General features: G+C 46.3%; 2 protein-coding genes across 5 annotated transcripts in view; one reads left to right on the plus strand and one right to left on the minus strand.

Moving 5' to 3' along the window:
• The window catches only part of LOC119445555 (uncharacterized), a 535,946-nt gene that overhangs the window by 410,223 nt on the left and 98,892 nt on the right, over positions 1 to 26,831 (minus strand). The gene's annotated exons all lie outside the window — the stretch shown is intronic.
• LOC119445556 (uncharacterized) lies at positions 4,535 to 25,599 on the plus strand. Its single transcript, XM_049664634.1, has 10 exons — positions 4,535 to 4,689; positions 4,898 to 5,040; positions 11,820 to 11,942; positions 12,997 to 13,143; positions 13,728 to 13,814; positions 16,373 to 16,534; positions 17,180 to 17,331; positions 19,611 to 19,700; positions 21,003 to 21,276; positions 25,337 to 25,599. Exons 1-10 carry the CDS (start codon positions 4,535 to 4,537, stop codon positions 25,597 to 25,599), a joined length of 1,596 nt encoding a protein of 531 aa, XP_049520591.1.

Below are 26,831 nucleotides of genomic sequence, written 5' to 3' on the forward strand. Positions count from 1 at the left end.
AGGAGCCTGCGCCCTGAATTTCCGTCGAAACCAACGTGAGCACGGACGCGCGAGGGCAAAATCCCACCTGCTCCGCGGGCCAAACAGTCACGTGATCACTTGAGTCCGGCGCAGCCAAGTTAGGTCGCATTCCCAGAGGCGGAGCGCCGTTTGCGGAATCCACGTGCGTACTCTCGACTCCAACGCTTATTAGCAACTGCGCGTTTGCATACTCGGAGTGCTCTATATTTCATAGCGCTGGGAATCCCCCAACAAGAGCCAAAAAAGTGACGGTTGCCTCGTCACTTACCGTTTTCTTGTGCACCTCAGTCATGTTGAGGTCACGCAGGCTGCGCGGTCTGAGTAAATAGAAATGCGCGCGCAACCACGACTCGCCTTTCCCGCTGCATCCCAACAAAATAAATGCGGTCACTGCTGCACAATGAAATCACACGTGGCTCCAAGCCGATAACACGCCATCGTAGCCACGCCAATGCGTCCAATGCTGACAGATTTGACGCTGACTGCGGTAAATTGACGTCTTTCGACCAACCTTTCGCAAAAACCCGTGCGTGTGAAGCCTTCTTTACCCCCTTGGTGGTCTTCCATAGAGTAACATACATACAAGGATAAGAGCGGACACTTCCATAGGCCCCTGCGGCCGATTTTGGTTCGCAGCGCACCTAGCGGGTGTGTGGAATCTACGCAGACTCAGAGATTAGTACCGCAGAAAAGCTAATCTCGAAGGCTATTTTCTGGCGATTAGAAAATGTACAAGTCCTCCAAGATTGCTTCCGTGCGAGTTCTCGTCCAGGAGGCTATATTATGGCTATATTTTGATTTTTTAACTCGTTGCTTGCATGCATAGAGCAGCTTCGTGTAAGCTGTACCGCCAGAGCAGCAAGCTCACGATGCCACTGTGTGTTTATGCAGGCACTTTAAATAAACATGACAAGTGTTGGAAGAGACGAAACTTTATTTTTCAGTCATTCTCAGTAAGCACATGTACACTTTTTTTTTACGCAACGTGCGATGAACGCAAGCACAAAAAGATGGGTGCACTGCACAATGAGAGACATGCCAATACAGCTGCCACATGTCCAGAATAAATTTCACAAAAGGAATAAACAGGCGATATTATGAAAAACCCCACAGAACAGTAAAACTGCAGAAGACGGCATTAGCATTAAAGAGGAAAACAACGCTCATCCTTTGAAGCCTAACCTTTCTTATTAAGTGGTAGTTTCGGGCTGCATAGCAAACAAGGAATGAAGGCTGCTCACTGCAGTTGTCAGCCAACCACGCTCTCTACCTGTCCTGCCGTTGTTACTGCACCTCGCAACACAGCAGTTAATTCCCGTAGTACTTGACTATGGTCGGCATGACCTGAAAAAAAAAGTATTGGTATGTCTTCTCTCCCGCCTTCGCACAAATTTTCACCTACGCACTTCAGATCGCCCTTTCGCGAAAAGCGTCACGTTTAATTGTCACAGCTAAAAAAAAAAGCAACCTTCGGTGCCATGCATGCGCCACTGAGGTAGGAGTGTTTATTCAGAATACGTCGTAGCCACAGCTTACATTCTTCTCAATCTCAATTCGCAAGTTCTCTCTAATTGCGCTCGTAACAAAGGCTTCAAGCAATCTGCGCACGCCACGAATAACGATCCTAAGCATAACTGCATTCTTTCACACAAGTGCAACACAGGTGTATCAAATTCAGACTACGTATACCGGCGTGTGCCGACTCACTTTCTCGCGCCCAGAAACGATTTTCTCGCAAACGTGCTGCGCAGCATTCCAAATTGCTGTTTCTTACATAATGTGAAGCAATCCACGAACATCATGCGCGAAGTGAAGAACACAAAAAGCTCTCTGCGCCGAACAGCACAATGCGACAAATGTTAACTTACGGCTGAAGTGACAAATACATAAGCAATTTGCAAAGTAATGAAGGGAAAAAAGAACGTAATGAAGGCCTTCTTACCAAGCAGCAGCCAAGCAGACAGACACGTTCTGGCATTCGAACCCAGCAAAGACCACGCAGACGTTATCGCACATCTTTTGTAGCGTCGCCTTGCCTGATCACACCATGGCCGATATTTTGTAGCGATGCGTTATTCTTTATACTAGTCTTATCATCCACCGCTCACGGCCGGCTGATCCCGTTGATAACGTCTACGTCTACAGCCACATAGACAAGTAGACGTATAGTGCACTATAGAAAAGTTACTACAATAGATTAGTAGTACGCGCGTTCCCTTGGAGACAGGGAGTGTTGTATTGCCCTCTAGCGGGCGGCATGAAGCTGCGTAGCTCGGCCGCTTTTAGGCTCGAGTGGCCACTCTTCTAATCCGTATGTTACTCTATGGCTCTTCCGTGGGGAGGGGCTGTTGCGTTTGCGCACCGCTTATCAGCCGGCGCCCAAGTCTGGCTCATCTGTTCCGGACGATAATCTGTTTTGCACATGTGCGTCGATATGTGTTCCCTCGCCCTTTGAACACGGCGTTCCTTTATAAAGGACTGCGGATCACGCCGTGAGCGCTTCTTTTTGTACACCTTCTTTCGTAAAGCATGCCGCATTAAAAGTACGTTCTTCCATCTCGCGGCGTCTCCTTCTCCCGGCTTGGAACCCAACTCGACCAAACGTAACAGTACTCTCCAAACGGGCGAAGTTTCTTACTGTAAAAATAATATTCTTGGGCAAGAGAAAGCGCAGAATAGTTTCAGGCACCATCTCTTCACCGAATACGTACAGTGAACGCCCATTGCGCGCGGTCGCTGCGATTGAGCCCCCCGAACCATCTTCTTGCGCGAAAGGTAGGCAAACGCTGAGAGCTGACTGTGTGCAACATTATCTTATAACATGCTGTCTGTATAACCAAATAAAGCATAACAGAATGAAACCTCAATGCAGCGATCGCACGGGTTCGCATCGACCGACTGCGCTTCTGCATGCATGTGCGCGCATAATGTGTCGCTTTCGCGGCGAGCGCGTTTTCGCACCGCAGCATATGAACCTTTGACAGTACACAGGCAACCATTGTTGCCTGGACGCCATCAGAACTGTTTAAAAATAATTTCGTTATAACTTGGGACTTCGACGCTATACGGCGACTTGTGATGTGCCATCGCGACGATTCAATCACTTTTGTTTCCTTTTTTTTCTAAATTCTTGGATATTTCAATATCGTTTTTTTCAAGTTGCGTTGCACTCTATGTTATCGGTCTTCTCAGCGATGAATTTCCCACTGTTTCTTTTACAGCGTAAGCTGTTATGGGCTCATTCTAATAGCCGTTTCGCTTCGCGTCGTTGTCCGCCGCCGCCGCCGCCTAACCAAGGTCGATTCAAATAGGCCGAGAAGCTTCGGGAGAAAAGTGGTTAAGAACGAATTGTCACCGACATCAGCAAGGGTGGTTATGGGAGCAACGATTGAAGCACGACTACTACGTTTGGAGGGAACAAACACTGGGAAAGAAAAAAGCGTTTTTTTGAAATTAAAGCGAGACACAGTTATATATATATTCAACGAAAATAAAATTCCTAGTCAAATTTATACACGCATGGTATGAAAAGAAGAGACAACTCTACTTTACTTGATTGTTATCAATAAATACCTTTTTTCAGCGCCCACCGTAAGAGCGCCCATCGATAGCGGCGGGCGTTGACGTCGCTATCACTTGCAATACAATGCAGCTCTTGAAGTGTGGAGAAAGGCGCGTTCGTAATTTAACCTGTTACAATACGCCCCCCTCACATGTTGTGTTGTTTTGCTTGTCAACGTTTGTCTGAATTTGGTGACGCGGGTAGTTTCATTCTTTCTTGCGACTACCAGATACTTATTTACTTTAGTTCTCGTGCGACAGCGCCGGCCGACGGGCTTGGCGTCCCACGAAAGGACGAGTACTCTACTCCCAAAGTGTTCGTCCGCCTCCAAAGAAAGTATGTTATGTGCAGCGGTGCGATTTCGACACCCGTACGGCGGACCTTTTCCTGCATCGCTTTCTGCGCTGAAAGCTCGAAACGCCCATAAAGTCGAATGGCGGGGCATTTGAATATATAGCTCTAATCGCAGGCCTCCGAAAACAAATTTCGGGCCTTTGAGAACAAAAGGACGTCACTTATTTTTAACAGATATGACGTCACTTTGATTTTTAACAGATATGACGTCACATTACTTTTTTCTTCCGCAGGAAGTGTTCTCTCCTCACACAGATGGCGCTAAGCCCAATGAACCGCCGATGATCGCCTCCATGTTTTGAACGTATGGACTTCTATGGAAGCTTCGCTACCAGGTATATTTACGTTGGCCTAACCGCTGTCGCCGATAGGGCGAAAAAGTACCCGGCCTCCACTGGGATCGAAGCCAGGCCCGCTGCGTGAAAGTCGGATACTTTTCCACTGCCCCACGCTAGCGCTTGCTGTCAGCGTCTGAAAAATGCCCTATAATATGTAATCTATAATTTAACTATTTTTCACTTCTTGCTGTTTTTTCGCAATGCTTATTTGTTCACTTCTTTTATTTTCTTTTTTTAAAGATATTGTTACGGATGAAGAATGGATTTATTTACAGTGAAAAGCGGAGATAAGACATGGTGGTACTTCATCGGGGCAGGAAGAGGAGGCACGGCACCTCGAGCAGCGTACAAGGACAAGGACTCGTCCTCTCGGGGATTCACGTTCTGCCTGGTCCCTGCCTGGTTCTACGAACTGTGAGCTCTTGGGGTTTCGGCTAAGTGTCGGGCGGATTTATTTCCCTGATTGTGGGTGCTAAGTATCGTTTTGAGAGAAATTTAATTTTTATATAGTCAGATAGTGCCACAGATGTCGACAAATTCTCCGGGGATGGCCCGGGCGATCTCCGCCTTGGTCGGCCTCCCTACCACCTGATCAAATGCCTCTTGAAGCTTTCTTCCGTAGCGGGGTGAGCAGCATTCCTGTGGCGCTGGTGCCTTTGCATGGAGGAACCATCCGGCTAAACAACCCAAAGGCAGTGCAGGCTCAGCTTCAGGCGGCCACGCATCACTACTTGCACATCACCGATGTACGACAGTTTGGCAGGGGTGGGATTGTTTGCCGATCGCCAGACCAGGCGTGCGTGTATGACCTACTTAAGTGCTCATCATTTGGATCATTGCAAGTAAGTGCCTTCATCCCTCCGCATCTTGCCTGTACCAAGGGAATAGTTCGTGGTGTGGACTCGAATTTAAGTCCGGCAGAGACCCTGGAAAAGCTCTCCGCGGCTGGGGCAATTTCTGTTTACCGGTGCAACAGACTAGTGGACAATGCACGTGTACCCACAGAATCAGTAATTGCCACGTTTGCGGGTACATCTTGCCCCACTGAGATAAAGGTCTGGCCTCTGATCTTCAGAGTGGATCCGCTTGCCTCGCGCCCATTACAATGCCGCAATTGTTGGCGCTTCGGACATAGCATAGGCGGTTGTAAATCTAGCCTTCGCTGCTGTACATGCGGGGAGAGCCATTCCGCTAGTGACTGCTCGGCTCAATCGGACACGTGTTGCCTTTGCGATGGAGCCCACAAGGCTGATTATTCTAACTGCCCTGCTAGAAATCAAGAAATTCAAATCCTGGAAGTTATGGACAAAAGGCGTTGCTCACGCCGAGATGCCATTGTGGCCGTAAAGGAAAGAGCTCATGGATATGCGAGTGTGACAGCACGACACCAGGCTGTCGTTGATGGAACCCTGTCAGAGGTAATCGCACAAGCGATTGAAAAGTCTATGGCTAAAATCATGGAGCGTATTGTAGAAAGCGTCACGGAATGTTTTAATGGCCTTGTATCCTCACAACTAGTGCAATTATTACCGACTGCTACTGCTCAACCAATGCACTCTGAAATGAATGCTACTACACCTCACGCTCAGGAAGATGAGGTTATTGCAACATCTCTCATAAAACAAGTTAGGCCTATTCCAGGTTCCTCAAGCAAAGACACTACTAGCTCAGTCAATTCTGATTCACAGGATACCTCAAACATGGAAATTGATGTGAGGGCTCAGAAAAGGAGGTTTTCTCCACTGGAGAATACCACTTTACGCTCAATTAGTAAATCTAAGAAAATCCTCTCTGAAGTCAACTCAAAATCTAATATTTTGGAGGAGGCAGTTGCCTCTGCGGTGCTCTCATCACCGGAAGGTAGATGAGGGTACTACAGTGGAACTGCAGATCAATATTCGCTGCTTCTACCGATTTAAACGTTCTGTCTTATCAACTTTGTCCAGATATAATTATACTGCAAGAAACTTGGTTATCTCCTGAAAAATTATTTTGTTTACGTGATTTTAGATCGTTTCGCCTAGATCGTCCGTCTAAAGGAGGGGGCTTATTAATTATGGTATCAAGCAAGTTTTGCCACAGGGCAAATATATCATTCCAGCTGATGTCTCCAGAATGTGAAATTTTAGCGGTAGAAATTACTCTCCCTGGCAGTAGGCCCTTCTCGTTGGCTAATGTATATTTTCCTTCGGGTGTTCAGGATACACGCCCACTAGACTTAGTTCTGGCAAAATGCGGTAAAGAAATTGTATTGGCTGGAGACTTCAACTCACATCATATATCCTGGGGAGTCAGATCAGACCAGTGTGGTAAGCGTCTGTGGGACTGGGCAACAAGTAATAATTTTCTATGTCAAAATTCGGGATCAGTTACATTTCTTCGCGGACAGTTTAGATCTGTGCTGGATCTTACATTTTCGGGTCCAGGTCTTTCCATATCAGCATGGGAAACAGTGAATGTTGGGACAAATAGTGATCACGTTCCAATTAAGTTTGAAGTCATAGGTTCGCAGTCCGCCGTGGAGGCTCGAATCCACTCATTTGTGGATTACAATAGATTTAAAAAATGTTTGCAAACCACTTTCAAATCAACAATTGAAAATCATGCATTGAACGCTGAGGATATTTGCTCAATCTTAGAGACTTCGCGCAAAAGATCAGAATTCCAGTTAAAAGCTAGCAAGAACAGTACTTCTACGCGTTGGTGGAATGACGACTGCTCGCGGGCTTACAAGCGACGGAAAGCTGCGTGGAAACAACTCATGCAGAACCAGTCTCCGAGAAACTGGAATAACTATAAATTTATGGCTGGAACGTTTAAAAGAACGGTATCTCAGGCAAAAGATGATTACAATGTTCGTCATTTTGAATTTCTTTCAAAGTCAAATAATAAGCGTGCACTGTTTCGGTTTTTAAGATCACAAAATTTATTCCGCGTCCCTTGAACTTGGAGTCAATAGTTTTAACCACGAGTGATAAAGTCGAATCTCTAGAGGTAATTGCGAGAGGTTTGGAGGTCCGATTCTCGACCTGTTTTCCCTCCTCTCCTCAAAGACTGGGCACATTTGAAGATTTCGAAGAGATTTCTTTGTCGGAATTGTCGGAGGCTGTTTCATGTTTACCAGCTGCAGCCCCAGGTCCTGATGGACTCACTACTAAGATGCTTAAACTTCTATTTGACATCGCTCCTAACGTTCTGTTAGATACTGTAAATCACTCAATACAATATGCTTGGATCCCTCCTGTGTGGAGAATCGCGAAGGTGATTCCACTGCTCAAAGACCAAAACAAAGGGTATGTACTAGACAATATTCGGCCGATCTCTCTAACATCAAATTTTGTAAAATTAATAGAAAGGTTATTATACACCCGCATGATTGAATTTGTGACAACAAGAGAATTATTGAGCCCCTGTCAAATTGGATTTAGGCCAGGGATGTCAATCTGGTGCGCACACGTCGACCTAGAAAGCAGAATTCAATTGGCTCGCTACCACAACCAATGTGCAGCTCTAGTTACATTAGACATTTCAAAAGCATACGATAGTGTGGAATACCCTATTTTAACAGAAAGGATGCAGGAAATTAGATTACCTGATTACTTCATAACGTGGACTGCTGAGTTCTTGCAGGGCAGGGAGTTTTACTGTGCGCAAAGTGGAATTGCATCAGGAAAATTCAGACAAACACGCGGGGTTCCACAAGGCTCAGTGTTATCTCCGCTTTTGTTTAATATATTGCTAAGCTCCATTCCTTGTCATCAGAATATATGCACGTACGTTTACGCTGATGATATAGCGTTTTTTGCTTCGGCAAATGATATTCAGCACTGTACGAGTACTTACAGGAATACTTATGCGAGTTGGAAGCTTGGCTGGATAGTATTCACTTGTCTCTTAATGTAAATAAGAGCGCTGTTCTTGTCTTTCCGGTACAAGACCCATTTACGATATCCCTTTCGTACCGCCATTCCACTATTCCACAAGTGGAAAAAGTCAGATACCTAGGAATTGTTTATGATGGAAACCTTAACTGGCGTCTACATATTGAAAATATAACCTCAAAAGCTTCCCGTGCAATGGGGATATTGAAAAGGATTAGCAATAATCGATGGGGCATGCGCAGGGACACACTTTTAATGATTTACCGCATGTATATCCGGCCAATTCTAGAGTTCGGCTGTGTGTTATTCTCTGGCTCCCCTGCTTACAAACTACGTCCACTACTTTTGCTGGAAAGGGAAGCACTTCGTTTATGTCTGGGGCTGCCAAAGTTTGTAGCAAACGCCGTGCTCTACAAGGAATCACGACTTCCTTCCCTAGAAATGAGATTTAAAATACTCACTGTTCAAACATTCATAAGGCTCTATGAATCACCAATAGAAGATCCCAGTCGATATTTATTGGTCAACCCGCTTTATTTTTGGAGTCCCATGGCCTCGGTTTCACACGCCACAGGTGAATAAAACAGAATCGTTATTAAGTCCGTTAAATGTACGATTAAATGATATAATCACGGTAAGCAGCATCCAAAATTCATTGGTTATTACTTATGATAACATATACCCCAACCATGCGAAGCACTTCCCTGGCATATTCTTAACGGCTTACTCCAAGATCACTTGGACAAGCTCCAAACAAACGTAATTATAGCCACAGATGCTTCGCAGAGTGAGGAAAAAGCCGGGGTTGGAATTTTTTCATCTGCATTAGACTGGTCTTTTCTGTTCGACTCCCCGACTATACTCCAATATTCCTAGCGGAATTCCTAGCTGTTGTCTTAGCTTTGCGTAAGCTACAGCCTCCCACAACAACCGCGGTAGTATTAACAGACTCTCTATCCTTGTGCACCTCACTTACTGCTCCTGGCGAGTCGCATATAGTAAAAAATTTGCACTCATTGGTTCCAAGTCACAGCGAATGGCGATTAGTGATGATCCCCGGGGCTGCTGTCGGCATTTTATGAACTGAAGCGTAGAACAGATAGCCTGGCAAAGCGGTTACTTGCTATTACAGGCCAACTGTGTGGCTGCCTGGATTGCTCCGCTATGACGGAGAACAAGCAAGCGGCAAGCGGTAACAAGCAAGCGGTATGCACTACCGGACGCTGGCGCGTCCGGTAGTGCATACCCGCCGTGGTTGCTCAGTGGCTATGGTGTTGGACTGCTGAGCACGAGGTCGCGCGATCGAATACCGGTCACGGCGGCCGCATATCAATGGGGGCGAAATGCGAAAACACCCGTGTACTTAGATTTAGGTGCACGTTAAAAAAAACCCAGGTGGTCCAAGTTTCCGCAGTCTCTCACTATGGCGTGCCTCATAATCAGATCGTGGTTTTGGCACGTAAAACCCCAAAATTTAACTTAATTAAAATTTTTTCGGTAGTGAAATTAAGAGGAGGCTTTGCCTTGGGGACTTCCATTTAATGCATGGGAAACGCATGGGAAACGATAAACCGTCGTTCTCGGCAACCACTGGACCAAATTTGATGAGGTTTCTTGCATTTAAAAGAAAATGTTAAAAATTAGGGTTAGTTGAGATAGGACTTTTGATTTAAGCCGTTGATTAAAAAAAAATGTATCCTTGAAGATCGCAAATTTTCAGAAAATGAAATATCCAAGTTTACAACTCTGTATATCAGCAATGAAAATGATATTACAATGCTGCAAAGTGTATAATAGTACATCTAAAGTGGACAGGATTTATGCATTAAGTACACCACCTCTTAACTACACCACCAATTGCAAAATCCTTGTGAACATTGTAATAAATTCACTTAAGATATCAATAACATTGTTACGGATGGAGAATTAATTTATTTGCAGTGAAAAGGGTAAAGAAGACATGGGATGGTTCTAAACAGCCGATCACCCAAAACACTATATTTCCACTTCCACTTACTCTTCTAGTCTCCTCCTGGGCGGCGTTTTCATTTTCTTCCGGGGCAGACGAAGCGCAGCGAGCGAGTCAGAGTGTGCGTTGATGGTACGGTTTCAATCGTGCGACGTGCACAACTTGCGTCTTGAGTGCACGGCGGTTATCAGTGGTCACTTTAGCGACGACGTAGGTCACTTCACTCAAGCATTTGAGAATGACGAACGGGCCCAAATACTTGGAGAGAAGCTTTTGGGGAAGTCCTCTTTTCCGAACTGGTGTCCACAACCACGCGAAGTCACCGGTGGCGAATCTGACGGGCAAATGTTGTGCGTCGTAGCGAGCCTTGGCATGAGCATTCGACGATAGGGTTCTGAGCCGGGCGAGTCGACGTGCTTCTTCGGCACGACACATTATCTGCGCGGCAGAAGCATCTTCTTTAGGGCAAAAAGGAAGTATGCTGTCGAGGAGACTTTGAAAATGGCGAGCGTAGAGGAGAAAGAAAGGTGCGTATCCTGTGACATCATGTTTCACTGTGTTTACGGCATACGCGATGAACGGTAATACGGTATCCCAGTTCTTATGATCCTCTGAGACATACATTGAAATTATGTTGACTATGTTACGATTGGTGCGCTTGGTTAGGCCGTTGGCTTGCGGATGGTTCGCTGCGGATACTAAGTTCCACAAAGGCGCATTAACTCTGCTAAGACGTCAGCGGTAAACTACCGGCCGCGATCAATTATCACCACACGAGGAGCTCTGTGACGGAGGATAATAGAATGCAGAAGAAACCCCAAAACATCGGCTGTTGTAGCTGAAACAAGTGTCATTGTTTCAGTATAACGCGTTAAATAATCCACGCACATGATTATCCAGCGGCAGCCGGTGGAATACTTGGGGAAGGGACCGAGTAAATCTATACCCACTTTCTCAAAACGTGAAGTCGGCGATGGTCTAACTGGTTGCAGAGTTCCTACAGAAGCCGTAGTCAGCTGTTTGTGGCGTTGGCAGACATCACAGTTGGCAACGTACTGCTTGGTTGTCTTCCACAATTGAGGCCAATAGAAACGTTGTCGGAGGCAGTGGAGCGTTCGAACATTCGAGGTGCCTGTATGTAAGGTCGTCGGGCATGGCCTGTAGTACCGCAAGGCGTAGACATTCTGGGACGACGAGGAGCAGTGGAGCGACGTTGTTAGAATAATTCTTGTGGTAAAACAGAGCGTCACGAATCACAAATGGCGTAGGCCGTTCGGATCTGCGGGTAGCATCAGTAATCGGCTTTAGTGAAGGGTCGCGCTGTTGTTTGTTCTGGAAGACGGCGATGTCAGGAAAGTCGGATGAGATTGTAGTTAGGTAGTCGTCGAAATCGTCATCATCAGTGCCCTTGGCCTGAGAGGGAAGACGAGATAAGCAGCTGGCATCTGTGTGGCACCGACGACTCTTGTAAGCAACGGAAAAGTTATATTCTTGGAGCCGCAAGGCCCACCGAGCCAACCGGCCAGCTGGGTCACGCAGTCCAACGAGCCAGTAGATGGAATGATGGTCGGTAACAATCTTGAAATGGCGGCGATACAAATATGGTCTGAACTTGTGGATGCCGAAAACAACAGCAAGACGTTACACTTCCGTGACTGTATAATTGCTCTCAGCTTAGAGTACGACTTGCGTAGGCAGCGACGTGTTGGCGAGTGCTGTGAAACTGGACGAGCACAGCACCAACGCCCACATCACTTGCAACAGTATGCAGTTCGGTGACCGCCTCCGGATCGAAATGGCGGAGAAGTGGCCCAGTGGTGAGCAAAAACTTCAGCTACTCGTAAGCAGCCTCGCACTGAGTGGCCCATACGTAGGTAGTGCCCTTGCGAAGCAGGTTAGTCAGGGTACAAGCAAGCTGGGCGAAGTCTTTAATAAGCCTGCGAAAATAAGAAAAAAGGCCCCGGAAACTTCTGAGGTCTTTCACTGTCTTCGGCTGCCTAAAGTTGCGAACAGCAAACATATTTTGGGGATCTGGCCGTATACCGTCCTTGCCGACGAGATATACCAGCACAAGGGCTTGACGCTCACCGAAATGGCACTTCTTAGTGTCTAAAATGAGGCCAGCCTGTTGGATGCAGTTCAAGACAACGCCGAGCTGCTGGTTGTGCTCGTGGAAAGTTCGGCCGAAAATAATCACATCATCTAAATAACACATACAGATCTCCCATTTGAGACCGCGGAGGACGGAGTCCATAAATTGTTCGAATGTTGCTGGGGCATTACATAAGCCAAACGGCATGACGTTAAACTCAGAGTCCGTCAGGCATAACAAAAGCGGTCTTCTCTGTCAGACGGGTGCATCGGTATCTGCCAATACCCGGACCGGAGGTTAACCGACGAAAAGTATGAGGCGGAGCAAAGGCAGTAAACAGCATCGTCAATGCGCGGTTAGGGATACAAGTCTTTCTTTGTGACGGCATTGAAGCGGCGGTAGTCGGCACAATATCTCCATGAGTTGTTTGCGTGCGTTACAATATATAAACTTTGTCCACTTTGGGTGTTCTAACCGATGCAGTTCACATAACTGCGATATTTTTTCTTGCTGAAGAATTACGAATTTGTAAACTCCGTGCCTTTATATTTTCGAACACCGATTTTCGGTTTCAATATCATCACGTCCAACCAAGAACACCGATTTTTCGGTCTCAAGAGGAAGCTATAGTTTCCTCAAGAGGAAGCTAAAGAGGAAGCTCAAGAGGAAGCTAAAGTTTCCTCTTGAGACCGAAGCGTGAGTACCCGTATCCGAGGTTTTTAAATCACGGCATCAGAGCCTATAGGCCTTGGACATAACTGCCGCTGATGCAATCACAGGCATCAACTACCGCGGACAGCGTGGTAGGCCCATGTCATCGGTGCTGGTGACCACGTGGCTGCTCTGCTGGTCCTTCCACGGGTCCGAGCAGTCTAGAAGACACCTGCGCCGGTTCGTCGCGGGTCGCTCCCTGACGCCATTGGGATGTGAGTGGCGGTGATAAGCCGCTTCGGTACAGCTCGACGACAACTGTTCTTAGTATAGTGCCACAGTTATGGCAAATTTATTCTTAATGTTATGGCTCTGAATTCTTATTTCTTCTCAAAAACTAAATCAGACCAGTTGTGTATTGATCGTAAGAACCAGCAGCGCCGAAACTGGCTTTCAAGAAATTATTTATTACTTCAACAGACAAAGTATGGACAATGCGTCGGAGACCTCATGCTCCTTTTAATGGATCTTGTTGAAAGCCCGTCGAAAACTTGAAAGCTTCTTCGCTTGACCGGTAGTCGTGGGTGATGGATCGTAATGTTTAATAAGAGCATTTGCGTTTTCGAAATGTGGGCCACGTCTACGCGTTTTACGCGTGCGCACTTCTCAGCAGCAAGAGCTCCGCACACGCCAGTTGTCTCAACTTCGTTGCGTGGTGATGCGCATGGCATAAGTTCTAGGATAAGGCCACTTCACCGGTCACAAACTGTTTCCCTTTACGCGGTAAAAAGACCCGCTAGTTTCTAGCAGTTGCACTTTGCGTTCAGGCATCAAAAGGAGGTGTGCGTTCCGCCTGCAGGGGGCGAGTACTGCGACGGCACCAGGTGGGCTTACAAGACACCGCAGTGCGGAAACGCGACAAAGGCGGACACCGTTGATACGAAAAGTGAGTGAACCTCTGCGCTATAGGTTTGCGGCAACTATGCCGTTGGTACGAAAAATGAACGGAAGTCCGCGCTGCAGTCGAATCCAGATAAATCGAATCAACCTATAACGAATAATTGTACCCGAATGTATCAAACCCTCATATAACGAATTACTGTACAGCCGAGCCCGGATATATCGAAATCACATGTAACGAATTATTCTGTACATGGAACAGCTGTAAGATCCCCTAGAAAATTTCCGTAAAAGAAAGTTTATTTTATTATATCAAATTACCTATATATCGAACTTCTTTGTGATCCCCTTCAGATTCGTTGTGTCCAGGTTCGACTGTATATGCCTGCGTCAACTGCGCATTGATTCGAAATGGGAACAAACGTTTGCGGCAATTGCGCCGTGATGCAAAATGTGACTGAACGTCCTCGTTACACTTGCTACAACAGCACCATTGATATGAAAAGTATAGCGTGTTCCCCTTGCGGCAACGAAGCCATTGATTCGAAAAGTGAGCGAACGTCCGCGCTACACTTGTGGCAAGATCTCTGCGTGCTTCCTTTTTTTCTTTTCTTGCCCACTGTTGTGACTCGAGTCTGACAATTTTGAGATCGGGAGTCTTTACAGGGAATTACTATTATAATACGCATGCCTCAGAAGACATAGGACGCTTCAGAGAAATACACAGGGCGACTCATTGTAATTCTTGGGACACAAATGTCGTTAAAAGGATTAACGAAATTAGCTTTTTGACGTTCCTAAGGCTTTTTCCCCGAGTTGCTGTATATTTCAGCTCACGAGATCGTTCGTAAAGTTTATAATACGATGCTTATAACTGTGGAAGTCGGAGATCAAAACCTCCGCGCAGAAGATTAAATGTGCAACGGAGCTCTCCGTTGAGAAGCACTTACTAGAGGCTTGAAATACATGCGTGGAGATTTCCTGATTTTCAGTACAGCGCATGGAATCAGCGTTTTTATATTTCACTTCTAAGCTAGAAAATGAAAGTACGATAAAACTTTGCTAATTTGTGCAGCTTGGTACACATCAGAAACGCGAAAATACGGAGCCAGGATGAGGACGAGCAAAGAGCTGTCGCATAAATTTAACTCTGTAGCACACAATGCAATACGTACAATATCCTTCTGTATGCTACATGCTGGATCCGAAATATTGCCACTAAACCCCAACTGCCCCGTGGGCGGCTATAGACGAAGGCCCCCTGATAGTCGACACTAAGTTCAACAACGTCCTTCATTTTGTTCTCGCTAATTCTTCTAGTTTGAGAGTGAATGCACCGTGGAAGACTAACCTTTTCGATGAACGAGAAGCGGAACCAAAGGGCTTGATATTTTGTTAAATCACTGCCATATGAAACCAACAAACAATGAAGCAGTGAAACCTTGGATTCATTGTGTATTGGCCTGATATGGGTCTAACCTTAACAGTAGCGGTTATATGACGTTGTGCTGCTGATCATGAGGTCGTGGGTTCAATGCCGACCGCATACTGGTGGGGGCGAAAGGCAAGAACACCCGTGTACTTTGAATTGGGTGCACGTTAAGGAGCCCCAGATGGTCAGTGTTAATCTGGAGTACCCCACTACAGTGTGCCTCGTAATCAGCCCATGGTTTTGCCCCCGTAAATATTCAGAATTTAAGTAACCTTCTCAGCGCTGATCATTCGAAAACAGTAATGCCCTGGCGTCTTAGCTCCCACCTGAATTACGGAAGGTGAACCTCTACATACGTCATCCATGCATGGAGCCTGTTCTCTGTTTCATACATAGCAGGCAACGCTACGGAGGCTAGAGAGACTACTCTCACTGCTGGCATCCGCGATCAAAAAAGAGCGCGTCACATGTGAAAGAAAGATATTAAGTATGCGCCATGCAATTCGTTCTCGTACCTTTACATCTCAAAGAATGACGTATATATTACATCAGAGATGTAGGCGACGTGAACCTATTTACAACCAAACGAGCGGTCTGATATGTTTCTGCGGCGCATCACCACCCCTTGCGCTCGCGACGAAAAGCACAGCACATTACCTACTGGAAGCACAAATACGCACAAGTAATATATGATTTGACTGAAACTTGCGTCAACAAGTTGTAATTACAATATATGACATATGTATTGCGTAGAAAATGTTGCAGATGAAGAGCAACTTAAATGTGTAACGCGCGGAGTCATACTTACATGGCCGTACTACTTGCGTAGCTTCCACAGCGTTGCCTGACATGTATGAAACGGAGTGTAAAGTGCAAAATACTTGACATAACTAGAGAACGCCAAGAGAGAGAGAGGGAGGAAGAGGGAGTAGAAGTGGCTACCTACACCTACTTCCTCCCCTCCTCCTCCCTATACCTTCATCGAAGCCAAGGACGTTATTGAAAAACAGTCGTGTCTATATAGCGACACAGGAATTGAAAGTTCTTGCTTTCGGTTCGGCTAGATGTAATGCAGTGACATTGTAGATACCGGTGACATTATAAGCGCGAGCACGTTGGCGGAGTGTTCCATAGAGTAATGACGGCACCTTCCGGAATACTCAACTGTGCAGACGAGGCGGGCTGGCCGGCCTTCGAGAGTGCGTGCGGCAGCCCAAGCCAGTCGCCAATCAACATCAACTTCTTGCAGACGAGCTTCAAGAGCTTCGGGCCCATCTCCTTCCTCGGCTACAACGTGCCCTTCCGCTTCGCGATCGAGAACGGAGGACACGCGCGTGAGTACGCTACATCCCCATTTTGGGGAGGGAAGAAGGAAGTAACTGCCTTTCCTCCATGTCCGCTATGGTTAAGCTGCAAGGCTTGACATCACGAAGATACTTTGGCATTGCCGCAGCTTCAGTGCAGACAAATTAATTTTTCGACCATGCCTATATTCTACTTGTCTGAACTTTCTCCGAAAGGAAGGGCAACATTTGGGCAATTTTTTAGAAGCTCCTCGACGTAGACTATAAATTTCCTGTACTACGTGGGCGAAAAAGACAGGAGAAGGAAAATCGTGTTAAAGCTTAAATCAGATATTTTCTGTAGCCATCACGACACCTTAAACGACCCTCAACTGCATTTCGTCGAAGCACAGACTGCTGGCCAACACGTGTACGGAAAATTTTACATGAGCACGGATAAACCAGCCTGTTAACCAAATAAACGTGAATCGAAGTGATTGAATTAACGAATGACACAGTGGTGCAATAGTCGGGAAGTTAACCGGTTAACTGCTTAATCCTGCAGTGTGAATGAGCCAGCAACGCAAAAAAAAAAAGAATGGATGCTTCCATCGGCGTCATTTATTTAAACGTTTGTGTGGCATCTTCAGAAGCTTGCCAGCGTCTACAAAGCCATTTTTTTGTGTTGACCCACAGTGTACATCACGCCACTGTACGCCCACCTCGAGTCCTACGGCGGACCGCTGCCCGCGCGCTACAACCTGTCCAAGGGCATCTTTCATTTCGGCAACGAGACCAGCCCGCGGGGCTCTGAGCACACCATCGACGACCGAAACTTCGCCGCCGAGGTAGATGCACCACGCTTCACTGGCGCTCCCTCACGCAACCATCTTGACACTTAGCATGCAAAAACCGTGGACAACACTAGTAAGATCTCACAAGTGTTGCACGTCGCACGTTACGTTGTGAAGTATATAGTATTTTAGCGGGACCCTTTGTATCGAGTTTGTGATAGGTGCTACTTTACCATGAAGAGAAAAATATATTACGCAGGTTACACGCACCGACCGTGAAAGGGAATAGGTGTAAGCCAAGCTTTCGCATCCACTCCACCACCACAGCCAACCATGCGCCGTGGTAACGTGTGCTGTCACCACTCTGCCGCCTGAGGACGTCATCGCTTGAGCCATTCAATAGGCGCCGTGCTTTATCCTCATCCTATGGCGTTACGGTTTGCGCCAATCATTAGGCAAGCATTACTACCTCTCACGCCACCCCTCCTACCCTCGGCGCCGCTCCTTTCCCTATCTGCATCGCTTGCACCCTCCTCTCCACAGTCCAAGCGCCACAACCGACTGCAGCATCTATACCCTTCGGGCACCGTATAGAAAGTTTCGCCTTAGATGTGAACTTCGCACTATCCCCGGTAACGTAGAAAAAGTAACCCTCGCAGTAACCCTGTCCACCCAAACTCGTCCGACTGCAGAAAGAAAGGTTCGCTTTAAAGAAATGCTGTCAATGCCATCTATTTACCGACAGATCTATTCTGTCACCTTTCTCCACCAATCATGAAGTCTCCTTTTATATCTACAATCTGCGTCTTAACCTTCCCGCGCGGCGATTTTTAAATCCAGGTATTTCTTGTATCTGCGTGCTTGCCACATTCACTTACGGGCGAAGGAAATCACTTCATTAAAATATGTTCGAACGTTTTATTGCGATAGCAATTATATGGACACTCCAAGCGAATTTCTGCCGTCGCTGTCGTCGTCGCCTTCGCCGTGATGTTCCATATAAAGTCCAAACACGATAACATCGTCGCCGCGCGCCGTACGCTGGATCGTCGGCCAGCCGACGATCGCTGCTCAATCTCGAGCACGCGAAGGAGGAAGGCGGGGCGGAAGCGCACTGTCTTTCGCGAGCGAGGCACGGCGGGGAGGCGAGGGAGAGGGGCGGGGGCCTTCTACTCTGGCGGCTGCTGCTTACGGCGTGGCCGCGCGGGCGCCGTATCTTAAAAGCGATCTACGATGTGGACAAAGTGCGCCGAATGCCGGTAGCTGCGTAAGCGCTGTGCTTTCGACGTTTAGTTCACGTTGAAGCGAAAGATAACACGAAAGTCAATTCGCTCGCTGCTGCTGTCGCGCTTCCTCACTCCAGCGTTTTGACAGCAAGTTTCCGCGGTCAATGAGCGAGATGTGTTCATGTTTACCTATGCGTGCTTGACACCGTGATTATAAATTTAGTTAGTAAGCGAATGTTTACAACCTTATAGGACCGATAATACTACTATCCTTACTTCGTATAGCTGACTAATAAGTTGCTATCACAGTCGATGCTTCGCCTTTCCGGCGAAACTGCGACTTTCTTCTGTCATGCATGCAGCATCGACTAATATCATCTACACTGTCAAGTTCTACGTAATCCGTATAGGTATTAGCATGTACGGAATACCTAAGGCGCAGACGAAAAAAAATATTAAGCCCATTGACCAAGTACGTTTACTGTACACTGTAGCCGAGCAATAGACTATAGCCAGAAATTTTCAGGCGCAAGTTGGACTCAGCTAGCGCAAGACAGGGGTAATTGGAGATCGCAGGGAGAGACCTTCGTCCTGCAGTGAACATAAATATAGGCTGATGATGATGATGATGATGATGATGATGATGATGATGATGATGATGATATCCGAGCTGTTAATGAAATCTTGAAATGCTATGTCCAACCACAACGCACCAGCATTTTTTCTTTGGATGATTGTTTTCGTAGAAGGAAGAAACAGAGCCATTAAAAATCAATTTCATACTGCTGCAGACGCCTTTATGCCCAACAGATAATTAGAGCATAGTGGGTTCGTTCAATAATAGTTTTGAGTGCTTTGGAACTCAGTAACGAACACAGCGCACTTACCAACGGATCGAATGTCGATGTTTATATGGCCGGTAACTCTGGCAAACTACTCATTTAAGTGATGTTACCATAATGCAGAATTAAAGAGAAATTATTTTACACATCAGTAATAGACAACCTCGCTGCAACATCTATCACGCATATTTTTACCGCGCTCTTAAACATGTTGTGTGGAACAAAAGTGCAAAGATGGCTTTTGCTTATGCTGTCTGATTTCCAGCTCCAACTCCTGGTGTCCTCAGAGAAGCCCACGCCCACTGAATGCATCCGGCGGGGACAGGGGCTGGCCATTTTCGTCATACTGTTTGAGGTGAGCTACACTGATTAATGGTGCCCGCTCGCTGTGTGATTCGCTATCCCGATTTGGTGAGCATTTATACGCTTCACTACAGCAAAGAGCAAACAAGACCCAAACGCAAATTGCATTTGTGTATTGGTACAAGGAGGCAGATTTGTGCGACAATGCTCAGGCACAACCTAGAGTCCAGCAAAGCGGATTTCGAGCTTTGAAGGAGGACGAAGTGGCAGGCATTTTCCCGGCAAAGTGACGCTTCGAGTTGGCTCTTTGCTGCTCGAACGAGCGTTTTAAAGGATTCGGGGCTACTTTGTAAGTTTCCACTGAAACTGCAATGTAGAGAGTTCTTACATTCACCGATAATGTAGTACGTTTATATATTCTGTTGAGCCCTATCAGATAGAACGTGTTCCATCGAGGGGTACAATCACCTTCTACAATGGAGTTTGATTTTAGGCAAGCGCCTACTCTTACCAAAGCAATGGCCGGCACTTTGTTCTATAGTGCGTATGATCGGCCCTAGCAACACTTTGCTACCACCGTCGAATTTCTCGTGTTGCAGGTGAAGATCTATAGAGTGAAATGTATGGAAGAATGAGAATCAAGTAGCGTGCGAGAACGCCCGTGAAAATTTAGCCGGTCTGGACAAAGCATTGTAAAGGCAGCTAGGCGAAGGGGGCTCACACGTACGGTATACCACTGAGCATGCTGTAACTGTTAAGGCCAAACGACACGTATACTCTTACCAGCGCTCGACAGCTCGCGCCTTGCGTTTGCCGTGCCTCGCGAGGAATGGCGGTTTGAACACAAGACGCGCGCCAGCGCTCGCCCACTTGTCTCACTATTTTCGCCTTCGTTAGACCTTGGGTTAGACATGGTTGCTTATTTTGTGAGGCAGCAACAGAGCACCGATATTTGTCTGGAGACATATATCTGTGCTCGCGTCGCGCTTCGACGTGTACGATCTAGGCTGCACCATTTGCGCATGCGTGTGGCTTGTCGGCGCGAGCTATCGCGCGCCGGCACGCGTACGTGTGTAGTTTGGCCTTTGCATCCACACCTGCAGGGCCCGTCGCGGTGCCCCAGTGGCTATGACGTTCAGCTGCTGAGCGTGATGTAGCGTGCTCGATTCCTGGCAGCAGTGCCCGAGTTTTAATAAGATCGTCTATACGAAGATTAGGTGCACGCTAAAAAGAACGACAGTTGGCCGAAATTATTCCGTTGCCCGAACTATACGGGGTTGCGGTCTTCTCTCTTATCCCTGCGTTGCTTTGGCACGTAAAATATCCTCCCGATTCGATTTTGACGTATCTGCAGAAGCAGGAGCAAAACAACCCGTTTCTGGACACGCTCGTCAACGCCTCGGAGCACATGACGTTCCGCGGCAACAAGACAGAGGTGATGATGCCCCTGGCCTACCTGCTGCCCAACACGACGCAACACTACTACATCTATCTGGGCTCGCTCAGCTTCCCGCCGTGCACCAGCGACGCCTTCGTCGTGGTCTTCAGGAGTACCGTGGCCATCGGGGAGCAGCAGGCGAGCGTCTATTTCACTTTTTGTGGTGCTGCGTGTACTGGAGGAGGGCATCGTAATCTTTATTACGATGAGGATCAGTTGATGAAGCGTTATCCTAGACCTGCACAAAAGAAAAACAATTCACAGCGCATTGTGCCGTCCGCGATTCACCCATCGCAGCGGCAATCTTACCGTTTTCGCCATAAGGGGCCGACGAGCGAAAGCCAGTCAATGAAGAACACGGGCTCGGATTAGCGGACACATTACTTTGAGACCAGCTTCTTAATTTTTTTTTTTTTTGTGTGTGCAACGCGGCAACATGGCTAGGCGCGCTATATCGGGCACACGCAAGAAAAAAAAAGAAGATTATCATGGTTACGACTTGAATAAAGTTCCACCGTGTGGAAATTAAACGAACATTCTACTGTAACGTTGAATAAAATTTGTATAGCTGAGAATACGTCTCCTAAATTTTGCCCTTGTCCCTTCGAAATACGTTTCTCGTACGTTTCTCAAATCCGCCGCCAACAACGCTCGCGTGCGACAAGATACAATAAATGTTGGTATGCGAAGATGGTATCTGGGCCGTGTGCTGTACCTCTGACAAACTTCGAAACTGCCGACGAACGGATTAGTGTCGCTGGGAGTGTTTAGCCACATATAGCAAGTTTTTACTTTTCACAGCGTGCCTCTCTCTCCCACTTGCTCTTCTGAGGAGTGGCCATGTTTGGCGCAAGGTGAATACACCTGGTAGCGAAGCTTCCATAGAAGCCCATACGTTTAAAACATGGTGGCTTATCGGCGGTTCATGGAGCTTAGCGCCATCTATGTGAGGTGGGAAGACTTCCGGTGGAAGAAAAAATAATTTGACGTCATATCCGTTAAAAACAGAAGTGAAGTCATTTCGTTCTCCTAGGCGCGAAATTTGTTTTCGGAGGCCTACCATTACAGCTGTATATTCAAATTAACCAAGTTGCGCATTAACACCTGCTCAAGCCACAAATGCCATTACTTGTCAGTTTTTTGTCCTCATTAGTGTGACTGTACTTGCGAAATGATGTGCACCCACTCGGCAAAGCTTTCGAAGGAAATTAATCATGCGTTACGCGAGCGGGAATCTCGCATTTGCGTAGTTTTTCTGCCGTGTACTTTAGGCTGCGGCGGATGTGGTTTCACTGCAGCCTCCACTGCACACGTCACTCTCGCGTGGCTGTGGAGAGCAGCATGTACAGCGAATCGCTCGGTTAACAGAAGTAGAAAAAAGCATGGGAATGCCCCTCCTTCGTTGCTGGCCAAGATGACACCTCGTCCACCTTACAACAGCCTTTATATGGACGACATCAGCCATTCGCGTTACATCGACTTCTTTCGTCGATTTATCATATGTACCGAGGTTAACACACTTCTCTAGAAAGCGCGAACCACGTTTTCAGGACTGCGCTGGTACAAGTGGAGGTACAAGTGGAGCGGGTGAAACATCGGCGACAAAAAAAAAAAAAAGAAACTGACGAATTGAACAATTTTGCTCTATATAGATGTTTTATGTCGCACAGTGCTAGCAACAATATTAGCGGCCAGACCTTGGAGTGTCGCCCTATCGCGAGCGACATCACGGTTAGGACGCCGCTCACTCTGGCTAGTCCGGCTGCCGCGCACGGTCATTCGCTTCGTGCATGCTGGAGGTTTAGAGCGCTCCAGCCGCACTTCCTGAATGATGCTTCGTTTGCTTTCTGCAGTCACGCCTAAACCGCAGTTTCATTTTCCATGTCGCGTGACTCTAGAAAATGTGCGACTTGGGATATCGCAAGCCATGTAGAGTTAAAGTGTCTACTGGTGTGACAATGCAGAGGTGCGCCGTGGCATAAATTAACGTAAAAAGCATGTCCGCAAACTCAGCATTTAATTTCCCAATTTCCCAATTAATGACCTTTTAAACTTTGTTTCAGCGAGCTCTCTGTACGAGTCATGTCAACTTTTGCATTTGGAAAACATTCACCGATGATTACGATACTCCCTAATGCGAAATTTGAGCGCAGTTCTATACATGTTTTCATTTCACGATATACTGAGGCAAAGAACTTGAGAGAGACATGTCGCAGAGTCGGCGATCGTCGAAAGTCTCATCTGCGGTGTAAGCGCGTCGGATTTTATGCATGACTCGTCGAAGGTTCCAGTGCAATCGCTGGCGCCTGCGTGGCTTCCCGAAAGTGACAACAGCTAACAGATACTACTTTCGATAGCATTCGAGAAACTTCTGATACATGCAGGCACGTCGTGCGTCGAGGGATAACGTTTACCGTTTGTTAGCCGGTGAAAAGCAGTGACCGAAGAAAGATAAAAAAGTCATCGGTGAACAGACGACGCGGCGCGCTACTCTGGCGCCGTCTCGTAGCGGTCGTCGCCAATTGCGCGGCTCTCCGCGTTTCTTCTCACGCTTTCGCCATACCCTCATCCTCCGCTTTCCGCCCCATGCTTTCCTCCTCGCGCACTCTTTTTTTTTCGGAGCGCGCAGAACCGTAACTGGGAGGCTGCAGCGAGAGCGAAGCCGCTTACCCTCGAGACGACGTTCTGCTTACGTCATCCATCAGCGGGCAGCCAGCGCGCGGCGGCGCTGGGCTCCTCGTTTAAAAGTTCATTAATGAAGTTTGTTTTAACTGGCGACTAATTACCACGTATCACCCGTCAGCCCGTGGTAACCACCACTGACGGCATGTCTCAGGAGGAACCGTCCTTTCATTTCAATCAATCAATCAATCAAACATTTATTTATTTTTCAAAGTAGGATTACAACAAGAAGGATATGCAGAAGAGGGTCCCAAGGTCACAAGACCATACCGGGGCCCTCTGTACATGATTATTGGATACAAATTGCGAAATTAGCAGAGAAATATAAAATTAACCGAACCAACAGAAGAAACGTGTACATGGGTTACAAAAGTATTACATTGATAAAAGACAGTAATAACAAAAGTTTATATATACATAAATCTGTTTTGTGATGACAGAAATATTTGATAGAGAAATACAAATTCACACTAACGCTGAAAATATGCAAGGAAAGTGATCATGAACAGTAACAGTGCATCGGTATCATGTAAAATATTTACAAAGCTGAATTACAAAGAGAGAGAAAAAAAAGAACAGAATACATGCAATAAAGAATTCATAACATAATTATTTGTTTAAAATATGGCTTTCAAGTGTTTTTTTAATGCAGTAAGAAATGACGATGTTTTGTTGGGGTAGGAAAGAGAATTCCACATTTTAATAGCGCAGAATGAGGCTGTCATTTTACCGTAACTAGAAGTTTAGGCAGCAAGAAATTGTTTTTCTGAGCAAAACGAATAGGGTTAATATTCTTCAAAGAATCCAAGGAAATAAAATTGTGTATGAGATCCTTATTAATCAACCTGAAAGGCATAGTAATTAAGTTGAGTGCGAAGAAATCAGTAGTTGTCCGTAATTTATTCTCCATAAACAGCCAAAACGGCTATTTTTAAATAGTATTTAAGGTCATTGTAGAAACATCAGGTTTACCGTTATATCTCATTACTTCAGTGGGAAACTACAACGTCACATATTTACAAAAGTAAACCAGGCCGCTCTGTTTCAATTCATTCGTGATCTTGAATAGTAGGTTTACTACAAGGGTATCATACTATGAGTTGAAATACAGCGCTTTATCCACTTATGCTGTTTCAACCAGCTCCAAACGCAATCCTTAATGTCAAACTATATGCCACCTCCCTACACAAATTTAGTTTGTGTTCTAATATATGTATATATAAAAAGACAAGAATAAGCTTGATATATATTCTAAATTCGTAGGCCTGCAATCAAGAAAGGATAAAGAAAGCCGTGACGAGTGCTATTAGGGGCTCTATAGCAGCGTGCTGATGAGAACGCGGTCACAGGTTGGATTGTTAGTATCGATGGTCTTGATGTCAAGTTCTAAGTGATGCTCTAAGTTGACCCGGAGCGCTCTACAGCTATACGTCCCTCGCAACTCGGACATATCGTCTGGGACGTAAAAAGAAGACAAAAAAAAAGAACAATGAACCAGCACTGTTTCCTTTCTACGCTCCGTGTGCCGGCGTATAACACGTTTTCTTGTGTTCTGCGTTCGCGTGCAGCTGTCAAGACTGAGGAACAACCTGTACACCTACACAGGCGGCTGCAAGTACAGGATCGCGGGAAACCTGCGCCAGCTGCAGCCTTTGGGGAACCGCGTCGTCTATCGCTCGTTCAAATTCACCCCTTTCGCGACCAGATCGACGGCATCATCGGCGAGGCCACTGATAATTGTAGTGGCGGTGGCATCCGCACCGTTCACCATTGGCCTCGGCCTGGTATAGGTCTCGAGTCGACGGAAAGGACGTGCGAAAAGTTCAATTGACCTTTTTTTTTTTATCGTCGCCGTGAGCTCGAGCTCGCATAGGCGACTGTGTAAACTACGAACAAAAGAAAATAAAACTGAAATAATTCGCCTCCATCCCAGAATTATTGGAGGTAATCAAGCGAACTGCAAGCGGAATTAAGTATGATTCCCGTTTCATGTTTGGCTTAACTGGCCCTTTATAAACCAAGGCGAATACCATGCTCAACCTCGTATAAAAGCTAATCTAAAAAGAATTGAAAACTGGACAGAGCGCTATTTTTACTACGCAGGAGTCCTGGCGGAAGGTTTTTACGCTGTCGTACTGCAAAAAATACAAAAAAAAAACAAAAAAACACGTTCTGTCTCTCTCTCTTTATGCAGGAAGACTAATCTCTCTAGGTTCAAGCAAAATCAAGTCCAGTTGAAATTTACGTAATGCATAATGAGAAGCATTACAGAGATGTCAAGTGGATTTGATTTTGTTTTTGTTTTTCCTTTAGTATAGAAGACTCTTCTGTAGCGTAAAACTCGGCAAGTGCGCCTCATCATCATCAATTCATCATTCATCACTACACTTTCATTGCTCTTGTCTCTTTCCCAGTGCAGTGTAGCAGGCTATGGAGCGCACCATCTCTGCGTTTCATGTAAATAAAATTTTCTAGTACGTGATCGATTACACTACGGTGGGGGTTATTCGAATGACGCGCTACTAGCGAGAGGCGAGATAAATCTCGTCGCCCACCACCTGCTACAAATTGCTTGAACTGGCGAACCCAAATGAAAAAAAAAGAAAAAAAAAACTCGCGATTCAAAATACTGTTTATTCGGCTAAGCTTATCATCATCATCATCAGCTTACATTTATGTCCACTGCAGGACGAAGACCTCTCTCAGCGATCTCCTATTACCCTTGTCTTGCGCTAGCTGATTCTAATGGTCCACCTGTTATCGATCCTACGCATTATGTGGCCTGCCTAGTTCCATTTCTTCCGCCTAATGTCAACTAGAATATCGGCTATCCCCGTTTGCTCTCTGATCCACACCGCTCTCTTCCTGTCTCTTAACGTTAGGCCTAACATTTCTCGTTCCATCGCTCTTTGTGCGGTCCTTAACTTGTTCTCGAGCTTCTTTGTTAACCTCCAAGTTTCTGCACCATATGTTAGCACCGGTAGAATGCAATGATTGTACACTTATTTTCTCTTCAACGACAGGATTTGGCAATGCCTGCCGTAGCTTATATAATGCCCAAAT

The sequence above is a fragment of the Dermacentor silvarum genome, chromosome 3 (genome assembly GCF_013339745.2).
Source record: "Dermacentor silvarum isolate Dsil-2018 chromosome 3, BIME_Dsil_1.4, whole genome shotgun sequence".
NCBI lineage: Eukaryota > Metazoa > Arthropoda > Arachnida > Ixodida > Ixodidae > Dermacentor > Dermacentor silvarum.